This window comes from Tachyglossus aculeatus, chromosome 4 (assembly GCF_015852505.1).
Source record: "Tachyglossus aculeatus isolate mTacAcu1 chromosome 4, mTacAcu1.pri, whole genome shotgun sequence".
NCBI lineage: Eukaryota > Metazoa > Chordata > Mammalia > Monotremata > Tachyglossidae > Tachyglossus > Tachyglossus aculeatus.
This window is the reverse complement of record NC_052069.1, coordinates 64,365,253-64,390,573: the sequence shown is the minus strand read 5'-3', so window position 1 is coordinate 64,390,573 and position 25,321 is coordinate 64,365,253. Positions and strand designations below refer to the sequence as shown.

General features: G+C 41.6%; 1 protein-coding gene across 4 annotated transcripts in view; it reads left to right on the top strand.

The window, feature by feature from the left end:
* PTPRC (protein tyrosine phosphatase receptor type C) overlaps window positions 1-25,321 on the top strand; it is a 178,696-nt gene that overhangs the window by 113,464 nt on the left and 39,911 nt on the right. For all 4 annotated transcript variants that reach the window (XM_038745370.1, XM_038745369.1, XM_038745372.1 and 1 more), the window contains 7 exons: window positions 1,516-1,635; window positions 5,720-5,836; window positions 10,031-10,144; window positions 11,811-11,933; window positions 14,007-14,171; window positions 15,341-15,546; window positions 21,799-21,859. In XM_038745370.1, coding sequence (XP_038601298.1) covers window positions 1,516-1,635; window positions 5,720-5,836; window positions 10,031-10,144; window positions 11,811-11,933; window positions 14,007-14,171; window positions 15,341-15,546; window positions 21,799-21,859 — 906 coding nt within the window. The remainder of the gene's footprint in view (window positions 1-1,515; window positions 1,636-5,719; window positions 5,837-10,030; window positions 10,145-11,810; window positions 11,934-14,006; window positions 14,172-15,340; window positions 15,547-21,798; window positions 21,860-25,321) is intronic.

Sequence of the window (25,321 nt, the reverse complement as noted above, 5' to 3'; positions counted from 1 at the left end):
AGACACATTCCCTGCTCACAATGAGTTTACAGTCTAGAGGGGGAGACAGACACTTATATAATTTGTCTACTACCTCTGTATTATACTCTCCCAAATCAATCAATCGTATTTATTGAGCGCTTACTGTGTGCAGAGCACTGTACTAAGCGCTTGAAGTACTTAAGTCCTTAGTACAGTGGTCTGCAAAGAGTAAGCAATCAATACCTACTAGTGATTCATTGATGGAGCAATAGAGGACAGTGCAACACTGGAAAACATTCATTAATTCAATCATATTTATTGAGCACTACTGTGTGCAAAGCACTGTACTAAGCATTTATGGTTGGTATAATGTATATGTAAGTTGTTCATATATATATGTATATATATGTATAATATGCATGTGTATGCACATATAATTACTCTAAATGTTAGAAGACACCAATGACAGTGAAATTTTCCTGTGAGTGAGATTGAAAAGGCCAATGAGAGACTCAAAGTCTCTGTCATATTTTGCATTAGAAAATGCTTTTCCCTGTGTTTTTACATTTGATGTTTGCAGTGCCTGGCATAGTTCTGCTTGTGCTTCCTTGACCCAATTGTTACAAAAGTTCTGCTCGAAAAACTCTCCTTTCTTGATAGCAGTATGTCATGCTGGTCTCTTCTCTGTAACTCTCTCTGTTTTCAGGTGTGATGAGCATTGCCTGATGTTTTGTTTTACTGTGTCTCTAAAATGTCCCTCTGTCCTCCTTGGTTTTATTTTCACAGTGGCAGCTCTCAATTGCTTAGGTATCCTGCTATTGTTAATTCTCACATCTCCTACTCCATGTATCTGTTTTGTGGTGAGCAGAGCTTCAGTGCTAGAAGATTGACATCTTCTAGCCCTATTGTACTCACCTTATAAGGATAATATTGTGGTGTTAGTTAAGGCTTTATTACACATTTAACACTTTGCGTAGCATTGGTGTAGACATAATCAGATCCATCATAGTTCTGGTCTCACAGGAAGCTCACAGTCTGCAGGGGGAGTGAGAACAGATATTTACTCATTTTATGGATGAGGGAACTGAGTCACAGAAGTGACTTGCCCAAGGTCACAGAGCAGGCAAGTGTCAGAGCTGGGATTTAAAACCCTGATCTTCTGATTCCCGGTCCTTTGCTCTATGCTGAGTGCAGTGCTCAGCACAGAGTAAGTGTTCAGAAAATTATTTTTATTGAGTGATTGATAGATGTTGATTTCCTTGCACCCCCGGATTGGGGGTATGGCCTGGAAATTTAGAGTGACATCAGTGTTGGAAATGGAGTCATTCATCCTGTTCGGTTTCAGAATGTTAAAATTGCATTGGCATTCTCACCCAGCTAACATTAACTTAAAGAGCATGTCTTTCTTCTCTGGCAAGGGAAAAGAGAAAAGAATAGAGAAAAATAAAGTAAATACCAATACCGAGATCACTTGGAAAATTTGAATGTTGGAAAATAATAAAGCTCATTGATAATATAATGCAATAATTAATGTAATTGTCTTGATCTTCACAGCTTCTGAGCAGTTAAATTTGAGCACATCTGTGGACAACTCTACTGCAAACACATCTATTACCATCACCTGGAATCTCAAGCCTATTAATTGCAGTGTAGACCAGCTTCATCTAATCTGTGGTAAGAATACATTTTCTTTTAAAGATTAATGACTTTGTTGTTTCATTCTTAATGAACTGTATATTGTCTTGCCCATAACTGCTTCAGTGGCAGATTCACGTGGGCATTTCCCAGGAAGTATTTTATACTGTACTATATAGTACAATATTCTGTTGACTCTCTACCACTTATCAGTCATCAAATATTTATTTTTAAATGAGGAAAGAAAACAAATAATCCCCAGGATTAGATTTTTGAATGGGATTTTTTTGGAGGAAAATTCCTTTATAGGTCTCACTGGACTGATGATAACTAACTGCTTAATGGGCAAAGTCAGCATTTTAGGGCATCATATGGGTTGTGCTTGGACATTTTCATCTCCAGATTTCCCCCAACCTCACTGCTGGTTTGCAGTATGTGGGTAAGGAGAGAAGGAAGTAGGCAAGGGAGAGTCTCTGTGCAATGGCTCGGGATTCAGAATTCAGGGGAAATACAGAATTTCTAGCAACCCCAGGCATCAGATGCAACGAGACATTTTCTTGGGCCCATCAGAACACATATATTAGGTGATGTTATCAGATACATGAATATGTAGTCTCAGAATGAATACCCACTGAGACTAGCTCTAGCTAACACTTGTGGGCCCTGTTACACTGAATTGGACAAAAATTTCTAGAACACAATCATCTTAAAGTAATTTGGATACTGGGGTATGGTTAGGGCTGTGTATTCCATGAATTATTTTATCCACTCCTGTGCTTTATTCAGAGTCAGTCATTTGATTAAATATTGTGTTTGTAAAATAAGCGAAGATAAATGGCCATTGCATTGTGCAATGCATTGTCCTCTTCTAAGCTTTTTTTACTTTTTAAACAAGTGAATATGCACTTTCAAAATTGCATTATTTAAAATAATATCAGTGAGTGAAATTTCCGTGCTCCTGATACCAGCAGCTATCTAACTGGATAGCAAAACATAAAGTTTGTACTATGGCAGATAGAAAATTTTCTCTAGAAAAAAGGGTATTCAGTCATTCAGTGCCTAACTCTGACTATCCTGGATCAAATAGAGTGGTATTACTCAATTTGCTGAAATTTCCTATCTGGACAGTTCATGTTTAACTTGTGCCTTACTCTTTTCTCTCATGAGTTTGTAGGATCTTTGAGGACTAGGGCCATATTTTCCACTTTTATTGTACTCTCTCAAGTTCGTACTAAAGTTTTCTACACATAGAAAGTACTTAATATAATGCTGTACACCCAGCAGAAACCCAGTACATGGCCCTGCACACAGTAGGTGCTCAATAAAGTATTCTACACACAATAGGTGCTCTTAAATACTACTGATGTTGATTTTGATAATGGGCTATCAAAGTATCTAGTGTTCTAGCAAGTAATAGTTCATATATAGAAAATTTATATTAAATCATAAGGATAAAATTCATCAGAAACCTCAAATGTATCTTGTTTGGATGAACTGGGTTATTTTTAGAACATTTTTTTAGTTTTTCTCCAACATGGTATGATCAGTGCATTCCTGAGTAAACCTATCCAAAAACTAAGGGTGTTGTTGGGTAGAATGGCTACCTCTTTAGTGAATTAGTGTGCAGTATTGTGAGCTGCCTCTCTGCATAAGACGTTGAGGAGCTCATCCACACTAAGGCAGCAGGTATGCCTCTGATTTGGTTTACCTGTTGCATTGATAAATTGGTCTGAACTACATTCACTAACTTCCTCATCCTTTCAATAATCCCAAAAAACCCCACACAAAATGGCTGTTACACTTAAATATATGGAACAAAGTCTTCTGTGCATGTTTTTTTTTTTGTAGCAGAGAGCTTCTGGAGAAGCAGCATGGCTTAGTAGAAAGGGCAAAGGCTTGGAGTTAAAGAACATGGGTTCTAATCCCGGCCCTGCCACTTCATTCATTCATTCAATTGTATTTATTGAGCACTTACTGTGTGCAGGGCACTGTACTAAGCACTTGGGAAGTACAAGTCAGCAACATATAGAGACGGTCCCTATCCAACAACGGGCTCACAGTCTAGAAGGGGGAGACAGACAAGAGAACAAAACTGTTCTGTGTGACCTTGGGCAAGCCACCTAACTTCTCTGTGCCTCTTACCTCATCTGTAAAATGGGGAAATAAGACTGTGAGCCCCATCTGGGACAAATGATTACCTTGCATCTACCCCAGCACTAAGAACAGTGGTTGACACATAGTTAATGCTTAAATACCACGCTACCTGCTTCCTATACGTGGTCGAAGCACTCACATTGTCGATGTGAACTGATAGGGTTTTTGCTGATAACTTTGCTGACAATTTTGTGAGTGCAAACAGACTATTTCCAGGCTCCTCCACAGCAATAGATGTCTGTGAGCCCTTTTCCAGTGCACATATTGTTGTTGAGGATTAATTCAGGTCTGTAGTGCTTGGCACATAGTGCTTAACAAGTGCTATCATCATCATCATCATCATCATTCAATCATATTTATAGAATGCTTACTGTGTGCAGAGTGCTGTACTAAGTGCTTGGGGGAGTACAGCACAACAACAAACAGGCACATTCCCTGCCTGCAGTGAGCTTAGAGCCTAGAAGGGGAGACAGACATTAATATACCTAAATAAATTACAGACATCTACAGAAGTGCTGTGGGACTGGGAGGGGGAATGAATAATGGGAGCAGGGCAGAGTGATGTAGAGGGGAGTGGGAGAAGAGGAAAGGGGGCTTAGGGAAGGCTTCTTGGAGGAGATGTGCTTTCAACAAGGCTTTGAAGGTGGGGGGAGTGTAATTGTTTGTCAGATTTGAGGAGGGAGGGCATTCAGGCCAGAGGGAGGACATGTGTGAGGGGTTGGCCGTGAGATAGATGAGATCAAGGTACATTGAGAAGGTTAGCATTAGAGGAGCAAAGTGTGCAGGCTGGATTGTAGCAAGGTGAGATAGGAGTGGGGTGAGGTGATTGGATGCTTTAAAACCAATGGTGAGGAGTTTTTGTTCTGTTGTGTAGATGGATGGGCCACCCTTGAAGGTCCTTGAGCAGTGGGGAAACATGTCCTGAACATTTTTGTGGAAAAATGATCTGGGCAACAGAGTGAAGTATGGATTGGAGTGGGGAGAGACAGGAGACTGGGAAGTCAGGAAGGAGGCTGATATAGTAATCAGGGTGGTATAGGATGTGTGATTGTATTAACACGGTTGCAGTTTGAATGGAGTGGTAAGGGTGGATTTTAGTGATGTTGTGAAAGTGGAACCAACGGGATTTAGTGAGGGATTGAATATGTGGGTTGAATGAGAGAGAAGAGTCAAGAATCCCAGTGTCCATGGAACAGTCCAGGAGAAGAAACCCTTGATGGCAGGAGGGAAGGCGGCGGTTATCACCAGAGCTTTTCTCAGCACTGATGGAAGAGGCCAACAGTGTATGGAAGAAGCTTTTCATTCATTCATTTAATCATGTTTATTGAGTGCTTACTGTGTGCAGAGCACTGTACTAAGCGCTTGGAATGCAGTTCAGCAGTAGAGCAAGATAATCCCTGACCACACCGGGTTTACATTCTAGAAGTGGAGAGACAGACATTGAAACAAGTAAACAGGCATCAATATAAATAAAATTATAGATATATACACATCAAAACCAGTCAATGGATCAATATAAATGAATATAATTATAGATATATACATAAGTGCTGGGGGGCGGGGAGAAGGGGGGAAGGTTAAAGGGAGCGAGTCGAGGTGACTCAGAAGGATGGGGGAGCTAAGGATAAGGGGAGCTTAGTCTGGGAAGGCCTTTTGAAAGAGGTGAGCCTTCAGTAGGGCTTTGAAGCAGGGAAGAGTGATTGGAAGAGTGATAAAAGAAGCTTTTATTCCCAGCACAATGGGGGTTGGTTTGGGATCTTTTAACATGGAATTATCATGGAATAATCTTTCCTAGCAAGTGTTGGGATGAGGACAGTGTTTTCTTCCTCCCTCAGGATAATATAAAAAAAAAAGGTAAAAGCCAACCTTCTGTGTCACTGGAATACGTTGAATATTGGTAGAAAATAGGGAAGCACATTAATAGTATAAAGTAATGATTACATCTGTTTAATTGCATTTATTTTCATAGGTCTGGAAAACTGTACTTGGAACACAGCTGTGAACAATTGTAATACAGAAAGATATAATCTCAGTTTGAATTTCCCATGTGGTGATATTGATTATCATGAACATCAACCTACTAGTGGTAAGAATGCTTTGTTCCCTTTTTAAAGTTGAATGGATTTGTGGTTTCAATTGTTGTTACTCTGTACCCATGTTGCTTCAGCAGACATAATGACAGGCTTTTTTAGTAGAGAAGACCCTATTCTTTGTTGACATGTACCATAACAACAAAAATGAGAAAAAAATTACCATGCTTCAAACATAAACATTTACTATTTTATTAGGGAAGACAAAACTAAATTTCCCCAGGGTCAATATTGTCTTTTGTCTGGAACTTTGAATAACAGTTTTTGGGTGGAAAATTCCTCTAAGGTCCACAGTGGACCTTAACCCACTAACCTTGGGATCAAGTGCTCACTTGAGGGATTTTGTGTGCATGGAATTTGGGGAATTTGGGGAATTTTCAGCCCCAGGTATCCCCAAACCTCACTCCTGGTTTATGGCTGGTGGGGAGCAGCGTGGCTCAGTGGAAAGAGCATGGGCTTTGGAGTCAGAGGTCATGGGTTCAAATTCCTACTCTGCCACTTGCCACTTGTTGGGCAAGTCACTTAACTTCTCTGAGCCTCAGTTACCTCATCTGTAAAATGGGGATTAAGACTGTGAGCCCCACTTGGGACAACCTGTTCACACTTATATCTCCCCAGCACTTAGAACAGTGCTTTGCACATAGTAAGTGCTTAACAAAAGCCACTATTATTATTATTATTCTCTATGCCTGTTACCTCATCCGTAAAATGGGGATGAAGACTGTGAGCCCCACGTGGGACAACCTGATCACCTTGTAACCTCCCCAGTGCTTAGAACAGTGTTTGGCACATAGTAAGTGCTTAATAAATGCCATCATTATTATTAAGCAGGTGAAGTTGAGGGTCAGAGTCATTGTTAATTTTTACATTGCCTTTGAAGTGGGAAAGTCAAGCTGTTCAAACTTGGGGAGTGGGCCATGGGGGGGATCATCGCTTCCAGAGCCAGGATAGTAGGCCCTTTCTCACCCTTCCCTGCACTTCAAACACACAACACAAACACATCATCATCATCATCATCAATTGTATTTATTGAGCACTTACTGTGTGCAGAGCACTGTACTAAGCGCTTGGGAAGTACAAGTTGGCAACACATAGAGACAGTCCCTACCCAACAGTGGGCTCACAGTCTAAAAGGGGGAGACAGAGAACAAAACCAAACATACTAACAAAATAAAATAAATAGAATAGATATGTACAAGTAAAACAAATAGAGTAACAAATATGTACAAACATATATACATATATATACAGGTGCTCTAGGGAAGGGAAGGAGGTAAGTTGTGGGGGGATGGAGAGGGGGACGAGGGGGAGACACATAACAATAACACATAACAATCACACCTTCCTCCCCCTGCCCCTCAAAGCCCTACCGAAGGCTCACCTCCTTCAGGAGGCCTTTCCAGACTAAGCCCTCCTTTTCCTCCACTCCCTCTCCCCCACCCCACATTGCCTCAACCTTGAGAGCAGGGATTGTGTCTACACTAATTTTCCTAGAGCTTAGTATAGTGCTTGACTCAGGAAATGCTCAATAAATACCATGGGTTGATTAATCAATTCAAGAGCCTTGACTTGGAGTGGGGGAATAGCCTGAGCACTGCCCCCTTCCAAGCATTGTTCAGCTACTTATTAATAGTTTTTTCCATTTATATTGTTGCATTTTTAGTTTGCTGTAACAATTTATTGTAACTGTGCAGTGCCTCTTTTACTCCCCAGTTGTGAGTCCTTGTCTTGGTCCCCTTCTGTTCTCTATTTACACTCACTCCCTTGGTGAACTCATTCGCTCCCACCGCTTCAACTATCATCTCTACGCTGATGACACCCAAATCTATATCTCTGCCCCTGCTTTCTCTCCCTTCCTTCAGGCTTGTGTCTATTCCTGCCTTCAAGACATCTCCATCTGGATGTCTGCCCTCCATGTAAAACTCAGTGTGTCCAAAACTGAACTCCTTATCTTCCCTCCCAAACCCTGCCCTCTCCCTGACTTTCCCATCACCATTGACGGCACTACCATCCTTCCCGTCTCACAAGCCCGCAACCTTGGTGTCATCCTCGACTCTGCTCTCTGGTTCACCCCTCACATCCAATCCGTCACCAAAACCTGCCGGTCTCACCTCTGCAATATCGCCAAGATCCACCCTTTCCTCTCCATCCAAACCTCTACCCTGCTGGTTCAATCTCTCATCCTATCCCGTCTGGACTACTGCATCAGCCTCCCCTCTGATCTCCCATCCTCCTGTCTCTCCCCACTTCAGTCTACACTTCATGCTGCTGCCCAGATCATTTTTGTGCAGAAACGCTCTGGGCATGTTACTCCCTTCCTCAAAAGTCTCCAGTGGCTACCAGTCAACTTACGCATCAGGCAAAAACCCCTCACTCTCAGCTTCAAGGCTGTCCATCACCTCTCCCCCTCCTACCTCACCTCCCTTCTTTCCTTCTCCAGCCCAGCCCGTACCCTCTGCTTCTCTGCCGCTAACCTCCTCACTGGGCCTCATTCTTGCCTGTCCCGCCATCGACCCCTGGCCCACGTCCTCCCCCTGGCCTGGAATGCCCTCCTTCGGCACATCCACCAAGCTAGCTCTCTTCCTCCCTTCAAAGCCCTACTGAGAGCTCACCTCCTCCAGTAGGCCTTCCCAGACTGAGCCCCTTCCTTCCTCTCCCCCTCCCCCACCCCCCTGCCCTACCTCTTTCCCCTTCCCACAGCACCTGTATATATGTTTGTACAGATTTATTACTCTATTTTACTTGTACATATTTACTATTCTATTTATTTTATTTTGTTAATGTGTTTTATTTTGTTGTCTGTCTCCCCCTTCTAGGCTGTGAGCCCGTTGTTGGGTAGGGACCGTCTCTGTATGTTGCCAACTTGTACTTCCCAAGCGCTTAGTACAGTACTCTGCACACAGTAAGCGCTTAATAAATACGATTGAATGAATGAATATGCAACAGGGACATTATCGGATCTAATAATTCTGTTTTTACTCTGTACTTATTACCATGTTATATCAGTTCTTTAGCCCACATCTTGCATTTATATATATGTGTATATATATATACATTCTCAGCATAACCCCACCTATATATTTAATTAAACATTCAATTAATTAATCATATTTCCATTACTGGAAAATATATTAAAGTCAGTCTCTCTGGTTAATATGTAAGCTCTTTGTGGGCAGGAAAATGTCTCCTGTCTCTACTGCATATTCCCAAATGCCTAATATCTTTTATTTCACTCAGTAGGTCCTCAATAAATAACATGACTGTTATTACTACTATTTAATTGTATTTATTGAGCATTTGTTGTGTGTAGAGCACTATACTAAGTGCTTGGGAGAGTACAGTATAACAATGAGTTGATAGATATATTCCCTACCCAGAATGAGCTTACAGTTTAGAGGGGGAGACAGTGCTCTGCACACAGTAACCGCACAATAAATATGATTGAATGAATGAATATAAATTGAAATGTTATAGATATAATACACTACTACTGCTACTAACTACTGCTATAATAAGTGCATGATCAGTGCAATAAGATAAATGAAAATACTACATTTTTGCTGAAGTTCACTCAGAGAAATGACTTTATCAACAGTTTCCATTGTATTTCATAAATGCAAAATTTAGAGTATTTTCCATACTATTTGCTCACTTGTTTAAAAATGACTAAGGAATGCTATCAACTGGATATAAATGCAGAATAAAATTGTGAAAATTGTTCGTGGTATAAAATTTTTTGACTTCTCTATCCTATCAGGTGATAGAACCACAAGGTAATTTCCCTGATAATGTATCAACATATGGAAAGGTCTTAAATAATATTCACGTATCCATTGTAACCCTTCATTTCTTTTAGGCAACAACTCACTGAACTTTGCATAGAGTACAGTGAGTCTAACCTATCTTTTCACTGACAATTCATGAAAGCTCTGCTTAATACAGCTTACTGCAACGAGCAGATCTCAATAAATGCCATTACTACTGCTATTACTACTACAACTACTATTATTAATGTGCAGATACATTCTTTTGCAAATACAATATCAGTCTTTAAAGTAATTCACAAAACAAGGCAGATATGCAATCAAGTAACCTTGAATTTTAAATTATCTAAAAGTAGAGTTTCTTCCATGATTGAATTGTGTGTTTGTCATTTCATTTTGAGTCATAAATATGGCTATATCTTTCAGGAGAAAAATGTGGTCTATTAATACAACGTTTAACCCCAAATACAAAATATAAATGCAAAGCAACGTATGATGGATCAGAGTTGGCCCAAATAACTTTCCAAACAGACTTTGGCCGTGAGTATATTGGTATTTTATTCTTGTGTCCCCTCCCCACCGGTCTGCTAGTGATATTAGCTAGACAAGACAAGGGATGTCTGCCTTCCCAGCAGTGCAGCTGGCCGTGTTAGTTGAGCCCAGAAGAGAATGAGTCTTACATTGGACAGGAGACACTCTTCAAAGGAGGTGTGAATGGAGTGGCCAGAACAGAAAATATGTGGCATGGGATAATAGTAATAATAATAATGGTATTTGTTAAGCACTTACTATGTGTCAGGCACTGTACTAAGTGCTGGGGGGGGGGGGGGGCGGATACAAGCAAATCAAGTTGGACACAGTCACTGTCCCACATGGGGCTTGCAGTTTCACTCCCCATCTTACCGATGAGGTAACTGAGGCCCAGAGAAGTGAAGTGACTTTCCCAAGATCACACAGCAGACAAATAATAATAAGAATGATAATAAGAATGATATCATTTAAGCACTTACTATGTGCAAAGCACTGTTTTAAGCGCTGGGTGGGGGGGATACAAGGTGATCAAGTTGTCCCACATGGGGCTCACAGTCTTAATCCCCATTTTACAGATGAGGTAACTGAGGTTCAGAGAAGGTGAATGACTTGCCCAAGATCACACAGCAGACATGTAGCGGAGCCGGGATTCAAACTCATGACCTCTGGCTCCAAAGCCTGTGCTCTTCCCACTGAGCCATGCTGTTTCTCAAGTGGCAGAGATGGGATTAGAACCCATGCCTGTCTAACTCCCAGGCTTGTTCTCTAACCACTATGCCATCCTGCTTTGATGGAATATCCCATCGTACTCTGGTGTGAATTTGGGGACGTTTCTCTAAGTCTTCTAGCCATAGGAGGGCCGTCTAATCTCTGAAACATAATTGAATAGTTCTAAGAGTCACAGAAGATTTATTTTAGTCTCCGAGGAATCAGCCTAAGTCCAATGGGGAAGCTTCTACCCTATGAGAATTGGGTGCAAATTACCCCCAAATTGGTGCTGATTTACAGTCCTAGCTGAGAGTTTTTCACTTTAATGTTTTAGGTTTCTGCACAGAGAATGGAGCACGGCTTGTGCCCTCAGGGTCCAGTAGGTTCTGGAAGCCTCAGAGTCCCCCATGTTGCCTTGGGGTTTCAAGCCCTCTACAAGGTCTTGGAAAAAGTGTGTGGGGCCCATAGTGATCTAGAACCATCTAGAATCCAGAACCACCTAGAAGCCATCCACTGCTTATGGAGTCCTCAGAATTATATATAGTGCCAGCAAGGAACTGACTCCTTCAGACTGGGGAAACTGGAGGGCCTGGGTCAGTTCATTAGTCTAAAATGGGGTCTGAGAAAGTAGATTAAGGATCCCCGAGGGCCTGGGTTGACTGAGTCCATTTTCTATATATGCCAAATGACTACCGTGGTTATGTTCTAATCTCATCTAGGGACACCTGAATGTCTAGTGCTTAAAACAGTGCTTGGCAAGTACTTAACAAATACCATTATTATTATTATTATTATAGAACCATCACAGCATTGTGTCCCCAAATGTAGTCTGTACAAAGAAGTTTTCCCTTAAACAGATATTTAAATTATAGTTCAAACACTACACAATAATGCTGTGCACTACAGAACTTGAGACATATTTTCCCTGCTAATAGAATTATTCAATTTCTCCTATTGTTTTTACCAGCCCCAGGAAAGCCACGGTCTCTTCATGTTTTGAAACAAAACGTCAGTGCTTTGCTGACATGGGAAGAACCAGAAAATCCTGATTTTGCTCCTTTTGACAAATATATCATTCATTTGAAGGGAGGTAATGTACCCCAAGTTTTGTTATAATAAAGCTTTTTCAGTTCACAATATGCCATCACTCCTTGAACGAAAAGTAATTAAAACCATGGAGATCAGTGTTCCACCCTCTTCAGCATATTGTGAAAATAGGGTATTGTGCTGTTCCTGGAGAAGAGTTTCAGCCTGGCATGGGTGGCATTTCCATTGCCTTGGAAACAAACACAGCTTTTTTGGGGTTGCACTCATTTTCCTAAACAAAACCCTCATTTTCCTAAACCTTCTCTCTTCTGTGTTGCCCGTGCACTTATGTCTGGACCCTTTTAGCACTTCATATTTACATACCCTCAGGCTCACAGCACATAAGTACATATCCATAATTTATTTTAATGTCTCTCTTCCCCTCTAGAATATAAACTCCTTGTGGCAGGAATAGTGTCTACCAAAAGTTGGGCCAACTTTTATTGTACTCTCCCAAGTGCTTAGTATAGTGCTATACACAGAGTAAGCACTCAATAAAGAAAAATGGCATATGAAATAGCATAGAGAGCATAGCTTTCATGACCTTAACAAAGTAACTCACAGAAAGAAGTGTTACATTTGCCATGTACAACTTCCTTGGTGGAAATCTTTCCTCCTCTAAGTGAAGGCTTACAAGCTATGTTTCAAAGTGAGACAACGTTTTGTTATAAGCCTTCCAAACTGCCTATAGGTTTGTGCTCAAATGAGGAAACAAAGCCCTACACCACCTCTAAAACCAAAGTGCTGTGCTATAATAACCAGTACATATATCCTTTCCATAACTGACTCCAATAAGAAGAAAGTTTTATTAAAATTTGGATAGACTCAATGTCCAGTCATTCATTCAATCATTTATTGAGTGATTGCTGTGTGCAGAGCACTGTACTAAGTGCTTGGAAAGTACAGTTCAGCAATAGAGACAATCCCTGCCCACACTGCACTTAGTCTGCAGTGACAATATAAGGAAAGCTGACTATTCTGGGAGGTTTGATGTTGAAAATTAAGAAAAGTGATTGAGAAACGAAGTAGCAATTACGTGCCCCTGTCCAATGTGCTAATTAGCTAGACTCACCAACAAACTGTTTGCTTTCAAATAAGAGAAGGACATCTGGCATGCAACCAAACCTAACCAGTAAACTGTTACTGATTATAATTTAACAATAGGGCTTGAACAGTGTCTGTTAACTGCAGTATATGAGGATTGAGAGCCACATACGAAGAAGTCTGGTGTCTCCCTGAGGGAGAATGGGTGAGGCTTAGCACTGCCCTGGACCCCGTAGTCATGGTGTGAAGTTTTCTCTTCTTCCTTTCTCCATTAATTTTCACTTTTCCCTATATATCCCCCAGATACCATCCCAGTGAATTTATGCCATGTTAATTCCTACACACTCGTATCCCCCTTTAGCACCTCTGTACATTTTGACTTTAACTATTTAAGTACTCAATCGTCCATATATCCATCTTTTACATTCTCTTCTTCTTTTTGAATGTAATTTTATCTCCCCTGTTACATTGTAAACTTATTAAAGGCAGTGATTGTACTTTAGCAAGAACTTAGTACAGTGCTCTAAATGTATTAAAAACTCAATGAATACTTAATAAAGTAACACCATGCCCATTTTCATGATTCATTGATTCTGCTACTTGACTGCTATGTGACCTGTGTCAAGTCATTTAAAATCTCTGGACCTGTTTCGTCATCTATAAATTGGGAAGAAAGTACTTCCTTCCATCTTTAACTGTGAGCCCTATATGGGACAAGGACTGTCTGATTGAATTATCTTGTTTCCATCTCAACTCTTAACGAAGTGCCTGACACATAGTAAGCACTTAAAAATTCCATCATTATTATTTATTAAATGCAGGTTCGTGCAGTTTGTCATTCCTAGTTTTCCCAAAGAATAGTGAATTCAGATTTTACACTGAAACTGATAGTCATTTATCATGAATGTTTCTAAAAACCAGAATGCTATGTATGTTTATTGAGCTTCAACATATTCTTATTTTTGCAACAAAAATATGTATAACTTGGGAAAATGTATTGACTAATTTCTGGCCTTTTAAAACTTTTCCTTAGGGGAAAAAGACGTTTCTCCTTCAATACAAGTAAAAGAAACAAATTACACGGCAGAAAACTTATTGCCCTACACAGAGTATACTGTAAAAGTACAAGCCACAGTTGCAGGAAGACAATGCCGTGTTGGACCTGAAGAACAACTTAAATTTAGAACACTTGCAGGATGTAAGTTACTTTTTTATTAGACTTATAGTTGCTAAAATAACAAATGAACAAAATGAGTGACTTGGGTCCCCCAAGACTCAAATCATTCTATATCTTTTGCTACCCACAGGTCTGTGATTGGGGGGAAAAACAAACAAAAAACCATGGGGATTGTGTTGGATTAATACAGGTGTGCACGTTCTCCCTCTCAGTAATTTTGCCACCGGTGTTACCGTGCTCCCAGGACATCTCATTCCTGGAATTTTCTTCTCTCTTTTTTCAGTAGTGGTATACTATCATTACAGAATTCTTAGCTATTGAACACTAGTGCTCCCCTGCTCTACCTCTGGGGAAGACAGTTGATTTTTGGGAAACTGCTCAGGATGAAGGTTCTCATCACCCTGGCCTCTTTCTGTGCCTTGAGCCATTGAATCACAGTTGTTAAACAGTAGAGAACTTGGATTGAAAGGAAATTTAACACATTATGGAATTAATAATTCCATTGATGAAGATAATAATAATGATCTAGCTGATCCAGTAGCATAGTGGGCTGGCTTTGGCAGATGGGATAGACAGAAGGAAAATGGACACATGATGACATAAATGAGGCACATCAGGAAAAAGCTGGTTTCTCTCATGTTTAGGCAAGTAGCTGTCTTTCATTCTGGTCCCTGAACATCAGGTGAGGGTTGCAAGGTGGCATCCTGTTTGCATCTGTGGGAATTACTGGGGTCCTGGGTCTCTCCTGTATGGTGCAGAGCAGAATTTCCAAAGTAAAAGTTGTTTGCACATCTGAACTGTGGCAGGAGAAGCTCCCTTTGGCTGCTTGGTCCTCTGCCCAATGGGTTCTCTCCCAGAATGTCTTTGGGGTGCCCCTTCTTTGGCAGTACGTCACTTGGGAAGTAAAGGGGTCTGACATACCTGATAGCATGTATGCCCCTATCTAGTAGGAGGTGTAGTGTCCCTCTGCATCTTTCAGCTTCTTAAACTCCTCATGGGATATATCACACTTGCCTTTCTTTTTTCAGTTATCCTTTCCTAGAGAAGGCCCAGGAGTTCGAGTCCACACATTTGGATTGGTCTCCCACTTAGTACTTGGTGTAATGAACCTACGACTCAGTAACCAAATTCAAATAGCTAAGATGCTCCTGAAGTATTAAAATACAAAATATCATTCATTCTTTTAATAGGGCCCGGCCCAGTGGAAAATCCTTCTATAAAACTCGTGTCTGATAATCATATTCAAGTTATCTGTGAGAAAACCAAAAATTTAAGAGGTCCCAGAGAAGACTTCATATTGATATATGAGAAGGAGGATAAAATGGTTCAGTTAAATCAGTCAAGATGCACTTTCGATATAAAAGATCTTCAATATTCAACCGAGTACAAATTTACGGTAAGATAACTGAATGTGTTTCAAGCAAAATACATTGTTTTAAAAAGCATGCTATTTAATACTTTGTGGTAACTGGGCTTCCTCCAGTCTTCCTAGCAGGAGGAACCCTAAGGGGACTACTGGGTTAAGAAATCTTACACCTGGGTTCATCCCTAGTGCCCAAGAAAACTCAAAATATTTCCCTTCCCAGGACAGGAGTAGTTTAATGAGTCTTTAGAGGCTGATGTAGTAAAACAATTCTTGAAAAGGTAAAAATATTAATGAAGGAAATCCAATCAGAACCACCTAAGATTAGATAGTTGACATTGTTACTACAGTTCAACTCCGCATCCCCTTCTCTCCAGATGTCCTTATGTTTCTTCAAGACAATCTGTGTGCTAAGATCATTTTTCTTACAGGATTCTCAGTCTGTCTCTTCTCTCCTAAAAAAAGAATTCTAATGGTTGCTCATCCATCTTTGCATCAAACAACCTCTCCTTTTTCTACCTTATTGTGCTTAAGCCTCCTTCAACCCAGCACACCCACATCTCTCTATTTAGTGCCAGCCTACTCCCTGTACCTTGATTTCATCTTCTCACTGCCTAACCCTTTATTATGGTATTTGTTAAAGCAGTTACTCTATGCCAAGCACTGTTCTAATCAATCAATCAATCAATCGTATTTATTGAGCGCTTACTATGTGCAGAGCACTGTACTAAGCGCTTGGGAAGTACAAATTGGCATCACATAGAGACAGTCCCTACCCAACAGTGGGCTCACAGTCTAAAAGGGGGAGACAGAGAACAGAACCAAACATACCAACAAAATAAAATAAGTAGGATAGAAATGTACAAGTAAAATAAATAAATAAATAAATAAATAGAGTAATAAATATGTGCAACCGTATATACATATATACAGGTGCTGTGGGGAAGGGAAGGAGGTAAGACGGGGGGATGGAGAGGGGGACGAGGGGGAGAGGAAAGAAGGGGCTCAGTCTGGGAAGGCCTCCTGGAGGAGGTGAGCTCTCAGCAGGGCCTTGAAGGGAGGAAGAGAGCTAGCTTGGCGGATGGGCAGAGGGAGGGCATTCCAGGCCCAGCAGGCTAAGCAGCAGGCCCAGGCTAAGCAGTGGGGTAGATACAAGCTTAATCAGGTGGGGTAGTCCGGGTCCCACATGGGGCTCACAGTCTTAATCCCTATTTTACAGATGAGGTAATGGAGGCACAGAGGACTTAAGTGACTTGCCCAGGGTCTCACAGCAGACAAGTGGTGGATCCAGGATTAGAACCCAGGTCCTACTACCATGCTCTATCTCCTTGGCAACACTGCTTGTCACCTTACCTACATCCTCCATCTGGACTGTGAGCCCACTGTTGGGTAGGGACCGTCTCTATATGTTGCCAAATTGTACTTCCCAAGCGCTTAGTACAGTGCTCTGCACACAGTAAGTGCTCAAGAAATACGATTGAATGAATCTGGAACTCCCTCCCTAGTCACGTCCGACAGACCACTGCTCTCTCCATCTTCAAAGTCGTACTTAAATCACCTCATCTATTTTCCCACCTAAACCCTGTCTTCCCCCGTTTTTCCCATCACTGTAGATAACACCACTATCCTTCCTATCTCACAAGCCTGTAACCTTGGCATTGTCCTCATCTTATCTCATTCCGTCTACATAGTCTGTCACCAAATCCTGGCAGTTCTACCTTAATAACACTGCTAAATCCAACCTTTCTTCTCCTTACAAACTGTTACCATGCTGATCCAAACCCTTAGCCTATCCTACCTTGACTATTGCATCTGCCTCTTCACTGACCTCCCAGCCTTCAGTCTCTCCCCACCCCAATCCATACTTCACTCTGTTGTATGGATCATTTACAACAAAAATGTTCAGTCCATGTCTACCCACTCCTCAAGCATTCATTCATTCAATTGCATGTGAGTGCTTACTGTGTGCAAAACACTCCTCAAGAACCTCCAGTGGCTGCCCATCAAACAGAAACAGAAACTCCTTACCATTACCATCCTTATCCTCCACCCCCTTCTAGACTGTGAGCCCACTGTTGGGTAGGGACCGTCTCTATATGTTGCCAACTTGTACTTCCCATGTGCTTAGTACAGTGCTCTGCACACAGTAAGCACTCAATAAATATGATTGAATGAATGAATGAATCAGCTTTAAAGCACTCAATCAGCTTACCCATCCTACCACACCTCACTAATCTCCTATTATAGCCCATACCATACACTCTGCTCCTTTAGCGTCTCCTTATTCACTATGCTCCAATCTCATCTATCTTGTTGCAAACCCTTTTCCCACATCCTTCTCCTAGCCTGGAACTCTCTCCTTCTCCACATATGCCAGACTATCATTCTGTCCACTTTCAAAGCATTATTAATGTCATATCTCCAAGTGGACTTTCCTGATTAAACCCTCTTTACCCCGGCTCACTCTCCCTCCTGCATTGTCTAGGCATTTGGATCTGTGACCTTTTGACATTTGATATTTGCCCCACCCACAGCCCTGTACCACTTATGTACATATCTTTAACTTATATATTATAAATTATGCATTCATGTTGATTGCTGTTTCCCCCTCTAGACTGTAAGCTCATCATGGGCAGTGAACATACGTATCTGCTAATTGACAGGCATGATTGCCCTAAAATCTGCCCTGCCCATTCCCAGTACCTCCTAAACTTTCCTTCCCCCTTTTCAACTCTCCCATCTTTCCCAGCAGTATCTCTAGAGGAGATTTCCTGCCTTCCCTTAAAATCCACCCCCTCTACCTGTGCATCCAACCCTATTCCTTCGCAACCTAACAAAACTCGTGCCCCTTCCCTTCCTTCTTCTCTAACAGCCATCTTCAACTGTTTGCTCTCCAATGGCTTCCTCCCCACTGATTTCAAACATGCCTGTGTCTGCCTTATCCTAAAAAAACCCTCCTTTGATCCCATGGCTCCCTCCATTTATAGCCCAATCTCCCTCCTACCATTCCTCTCCAAAATCCTTGACCTAGTTTTCTATACTCGCTGTCTCAAATTCCTCTCCTTCAGTTCTCTTCTTGACCCTCTCCAATATGGCCTCCATCCCTTTCACTCCACAGAAACCACCCTCTCAAAGGTCACCATGATCTCCTTCTTGCCAAATCCAATGACCTTTATTCTATCCTTATCCCCTATGACCTCTCAGCTGTCTTTGACACTGTTGACCACCCCCTTCTCCTGGAAACATTATCCAAACTTTGCTTCACTGACAATGTCCTCTTCTGGTTCTCCTCTTAGATCTCCGGCTGCTCATTCTCAGCCTTTGTAGGCTCCTCCTCTTTCATTCATTCATTCAATCATATTGAGTGCTTACTGTGTGCAGAGCACTGTACTAAGCGCTTGGGGAGTACAATTTGGCAACATATAGAGACGATCCCTACCCAACAGTGGGCTCACAGTCTAGAAGGGGGAAGACAGAGAACAAAATAAAACATATTAACAAAATAAAATAAATAGAATAAATATGTACAAGTAAAATAAATAAATTGAGTAATAAATACGTACAAACATATATATATATATATATATACAGGTGCTGTGGGGAAGGGAAGGAGGTAAGGCGGGGGGATGGAGAGGGGGAGGAGGGGGAGAGGAAGGAGGGGGCTCAGTCTGGGAAGGCCTCCTGGAGGTGAGCTCTCAGTAGGGCCTTTCTGCCCCTAAACTGTGGGGGTCCATAAAAGTTCAGTTCTGGGATCCCTTCTATTCTCCACCTACACCCACTCCCTTGGAGAACTCGTTTGCTCCCATGGCTTCAACTACCACCTCTATGTGGATGGCATCTCCACCCCTGATCTCTCTCCCTCTCTGCAGTTTCAGATTTCCTCCTGCCTTCAAGACATCTCTACTTGGAAGTCCTCCCATCACCTTAAGCTTAACGTATCCAAAACAGAACTCCTTGTCTTCCATCTCATACCCTATCCTCCCCTTGACTTCCCCATCACTGTAGATTGCACCACCATCCTTTCTGTCTCACAAACCTGTAACCTTGGCATTATCCTTGATTCCTCTCTCTCATTCAATCCATCACTAAATCCTGTCGGTCCCACCTTCACAACATAGCTAAAATCCACCCTTTCCACTCCATCCAAACTTCTACCACGTTAATCCAATCACTTATCCTGTCCCTCCTTGATTACTATATCAGCCTCCTTGCTTACCTCCCAGCCTCCTGTCTCTACCTACTCCAGTTCATACTTCACTCTGCTGCCTGGATCATTTTTCTACAAAAATGTTCAGGACGTATCACCCTAGTCCTCAAAAGAAAACTCCAGTGTTTGCCCATCCACTCAGCATCAAACAAAAACTCCTCAGCAATGGCTTTAAAGCAGTCCACCACCTTGCCCCATTTGACAGTCCCTTGCAACTCTCCTACTACATCCCAGCTCGCACACTTCACTCCTCTAATGCTAAGCTTTTACTGTACCGTGATCTCATCTATTTTGCTACCGAACCTTAGCCTACATCCTCCTTCTGTTCTGGAATGGCCTCCCTTCTCAAATCCCCACCCTTCAAAACCTTGCTGAAGGCACATCTCCTCCAAGAGGCATTCCCTAACTGAGCACTCCTTTTCCTCTTCTCCCACTCCATTCTGCATTGCCCTGACTTTCTCCCTTTATTCATGCCACCTCCCAGCCCCACAGCACTTATGTACATATCTGTAATTTATTTATATTAATGTCTGTCTCCCCCTCTAGACTGATAGCTTGTTGTGGTTAGGGAATCTGGATGTTTATTGTATTGTACTCTTTCAAGCACTTAATGTTCTGCACACAATAAGCACTAATAAATATGATTGAATGAATGAATAATTCTATTGTAGTGTACTCCCCCAAGTGCTTTGTTCAGTGCTCTGTGCATAGTAAGGGCCCAATAAATGCCATTGAGTGAGTGATTGAGCCTTTGCCCTCCAATCAATTAATCAATTTGCTTTTTGAGCACTTAATACACACACTGTCCTAAGCACTTAGGCCTATATCCTTAAGGACTTTGGTTTTTACCTCACTCCCACAGAACTTCCGTACATATAAATCACCAATCAATGAACAGTATACACTGAGCACTTGCTGTGTGCATCGCATTGTACTAAGTTATTGGAAGAGCACAATACAATGGAGTTGGTAGACAAGTCCCCTGTCCACAAGGACTTTATAATCCAGAGAGGGAGTTGGACAATATAATATAAACAAAAGTAAGCAAAGAATTGAAGAATTCGACTAGAGTCCATCTTTTTTGTTGAAATACCCTGTTTTGTTCCATTCTCTTTTTGACTAGCAAACATCCGCTTCTTCTGATTGTGTCTCCCTTGATAATCTAGGAGCGTACAATGGTCAAAAATTGCCACCTTAAGTACATCCCACATTACTCTTGATTGAACACCAAAGTAAATGAAACTCTCCTGTATCCCTGTGTTTTAGTGGAGGAAATAGCTTTAACATAATCTCTTTTTAACTATGGATGAACCTTTTCCTGTTCTCTGAGAACCTGGCTATGTGTGAATATTATTATCAGTAATAATCATAATAACGAAATTGTGGCATTTGTTAAGCAGTAACTATTTGTCAGGCACTGTAGTAAGTAATGGGGTAGAAACATGACATTCAGGTTGGACACAGTTTTTGTCTCAGATGGCCCTCAGTTTATGGGGAATTGTCATCTCACACCTAATGTCTACATCCTTCTCATTCAAGGTCTGATTTCCACATCACAGTATCCCAGAAACTGAGTGAATACCAGCACTTAGAACAGTGTTTTGCACATAGTAAGTGCTTAACAAATGCCATCATTATTATTATTATATATGTTCTCACATCGGTTCATACATATAATTTGTGGTGATATCAAAGTTAAGATGACCACAGTGCCACACGGACATTCACAGTTTCTCCTTTTTTTTTGCATTTTTTCCTAAACTGAACATATAGAGATTGACAGTTCTCAAGCAATCTTGCTTCAGTTTTTAAATTACACATGAAGGGTGTTTTAAATTTATCTTTGAAATCATGTGTCTAAATATTTTTACAATGAAACAGGGAAAATGCTGATGGTTTGGAAATCTGGAAGTTTTGATCCTGGAGTTCTTTTAAAATTTGCCAGGACCTGTGGTAAACTGCACTATCTGAAGGGATTCAATATAAAGAGATTTTACTGAATTTGGAAAACACTTCATGAGGTGCTCATTTGCATGATCAGTATTGTGTTGAACAATTTTTCATTGCATGTTGTTCAGATTGCAGTTTTCAATGGAGCATATAGGGGGGAAGAAATCTCCATAACAAAAGCGACACGATGTAAGTTATCATTCACTGAATTTTCAGAATAAATCTCTAACATAGTTCTTGTTATGAACTTAAATATTTATTTTAGCATTGCTCTTCATTAGTTCTTGTTATAGAAACCTTTTGTGCCTCTAAAAGCAGATGTATCCTTAGAAAACAATTATTGCAATTTATTCCAAGTAATTTGCACTCCGATTACTTAGCATCCTGAGTATCAACATTGTAGTTGAAGCTTTAGAGCTGGATGTGATTCCTAACCAACCTATTTTGGGAGGCCAGAATGATGATAATAATTAATAATGATTATGGTACTTTTTAAGTGATTACTTTGTGCAAAGTAATCTGACGCTGGGGTAGATAAAAGGTAGGTTGGACACAGACCCTGTCCCACATCAGACTCACTCTCTTAATCCCCATTTTACAGATGAGGTAACTGAGGCTCAGAGAAGTGAAGTAACTTGCGTAAGGTTATACAGCAGAAATATGGTGAAGTTAGGACTAGAACCCATGTCCTTCTGACTACCAGAAGTGCTCTTTCCACTAAGCCATGCTGCTTCTCATTAGAATGCTAGATCTAACTGTTGTGATCTAATGCAGTGAAACAATTCACAATTAGAAGCCAAATGGAAAATATGCTGGTCTCCGAGCTGCAGAAGAAGCCTGTGAGTTTCTGGAAGGGGAAACTTGGAAGACTAGTTAGACTTAAGGGAGGATGAACTAGTGTCTCCTGGCCATGCACTGAAGGGATGTGATCATAGGCAAGGACTCAGTGTAAACCCTTTGTTCTCCCAACTGTAAATGGGGAGAAGTGCAGAATAGCGCCTGAAAAGGAAACCAAAATGGAGAGCATCCTTACCTCTGGGGCTTGTCCTTTGTCCCGGCCGGCTATTTAAGGTATTCATTCATTCAATCGTATTTATTGAGCACTTACTGTGTGCAGAGCACTGTACTAAGTGCTTGGGAAATACAAGTTGGAAACATGTAGAGACGGTCTCTACCCAACAGCAGGCTCACAGTCTAGACTAGGGAGACAGAATCAAAACATATTAACAAAGTAAAATAAATAGAACAGTAAATATGTACAAATAAAATAGAGTAATAAATCTGTACAAACATATACAGGTGCTGTGGGGAGGGGAAGGATGTAGGGCCGGGGGGATGGGGAGGGGGAGAGGAAGGCCTCCTGGAGGAGGTGAGCTCTCAGTAGGGCTTTGAAGGGAGGAAGAGAGCTAGCTTGGCAGATGTGCGGAGGGAGGGCATTCCAGGCCAGGGGGAGGACATGGGCCGGGGGTCGACGGCGGAACAGGCTAGAACGAGGCACAGTGAGGAGATTAGCGGCAGAGGAGCCGAGGGTGCAGGCTGGGCTGTAGAAGGAAAGAAGGGAGGTGAGGTAGGAGGGGGCGAGGTGATGGACAGCCTTGAAGCTGAAAGTGACTAGTTTTTGCCTGATGCGTAAGTTGATTGGTAGCCACTGGAGATTTTTGAGGAGGGGAGTAACATTCCCGGAACGTTTCTGCACAAAGATGATCCGGACAGTAACGTGAAGTATAAACAGTGGGGCAGGACCCAGTTGGCTGAAGAAGAGGACAAGGAGGAAGATGAGCCTTTTTCAGTGGTGACAATGCAGTCCCAACTGCCACCACTCTTCCCATCACCACCACAGCAGATTTGCCTCTGGGACTATGAATAGGTGTTCCCTACATGGCTGGATGATGTATTTCCTTTTGACTAAGGGATTGTTATGGCTGGACCATATTTTCCACCAGCCTGTGCCCCTCACCTTCCCCATTTGGATCTTTTGGATCTTTTCCCTTCCCCCCTCAGGCCAACTGCTGCTTCTCCAGCTCCTGCAGCCCCTACACTACTCACCTTCTGCTTGAGTTAAAATAATATTGCTGGGGCCAGGAGGTAGTGATGTCAGAGGGGAAAGGGATGGTGAGTACCAGCTGCAAGGAGTAATAATAATAATAATAGCATTTATTAAGTGCTTACTATGTGCAAAGCACTGTTCTAAGCGCTGGGGAGGTTACAAGGTGATCAGGCTGTCCCACGTGGGGCTCACAGTCTTAATCCCCATTTTACAGATGAGGTAAATGAGGCCCAGAGAAGTTAAGTCACTTGCCCAAAGTCACACAGCTGACAATTGGCAGAGCCGGGATTTGAAGCCCTGACCTCTGACTCCAAAGCCCGTACTCTTTCCACTGAGCCATGCTGTTTCCCGAGTAGTAGTATGGGTAGCAGCAGTTAGACCCAGTTAAAAGGAGGAGGAGAAGAGAAAGGTTGGGAAACGAATAGCTTGGGGATGGGTAGCAGTGGAAAAGAAAATAAATGGTCTGTCTCTTCCTGGTCCTCCTTTTCCTCCTCCTTTGTCATCCCCCGGGCCTGGAATGCCCTCCCTCTGCCCATCCGCCAAGCTAGCTCTCTTCCTCCCTTCAAGGCCCTGCTGAGAGCTCACCTCCTTCAGGAGGCCTTCCCAGACTGAGCCCCTTCCTTCCTCTCCCCCTCATCCCCCTCTCCATCCCCCATCTTACCTACTTCCCTTCCCCACAGCACCTGTATATATGTATATGTTTGTACATATTTATTACTCTATTTATTCATTTATTTATTTTACATGTACATATCTATTCTATTTATTTTATTTTGTTAGTATGTTTGGTTTTGTTCTCTGTCTCCCCCTTTTAGACTGTGAGCCCAATGTTGGGTAGGGACTGTATATGTTGCCAATTTGTACTTCCCATGTGCTTAGTACAGTGCTCTGCACATAGTAAGCGCTCAATAAATATGATTGATTGATTCCCTCTCTTCACTTTCATTTTCCCCTCCTTTTTTTCTCCTACTTTTTCATTCATTTATTCAATCATATTTATTGAGTGCTTACTGTGTGCAGAGCACTGTACTATGCATTTGGTAAGTACAGGTCGGCAACATATAGAGCCGGTCCCTACCCAACAACGGGCTCACAGTCTAGAAGGGGGAGACAGACAACAAAACAAAACATGTAGAGAGGTATCAAAATCGTATCAAAATAGAATTAAATAGAATTACTTTTCCTTTTCTCCCTCTTCCCCTTTATTTTCCCCTTTCTCTTTCTCCTTCCCCTTCAATTCAGCAATTTAATCTTAAAGAAGGGAAGAAAATGTGCCTGGGGCAGGGGGGAACCCAATGCACTTGGGAAGTAGATCCAAAGGGTGAAAAACTACTAAGGTTATTTATTGGTGAGATATATAATGTCTCCAACTATATGAAAACATTTCTCAACTAAGGAAATGCTCTGTTTCATGGAAAACAGAGTATAGGGTTCAGATGAAACAAGAAAAATTGGATTAGACATTGAAAGAAATATTAGTGCTTAGTGTGAGGTTTGGCACAAGCTTAATAAATACTCCAACAAATTATGACATAGGAAAAGGCTACCAATGGAGATTAGATAGTTTCAAGTCTAGGCAGCTTTGTTTCTAAAATGTGGTCCAT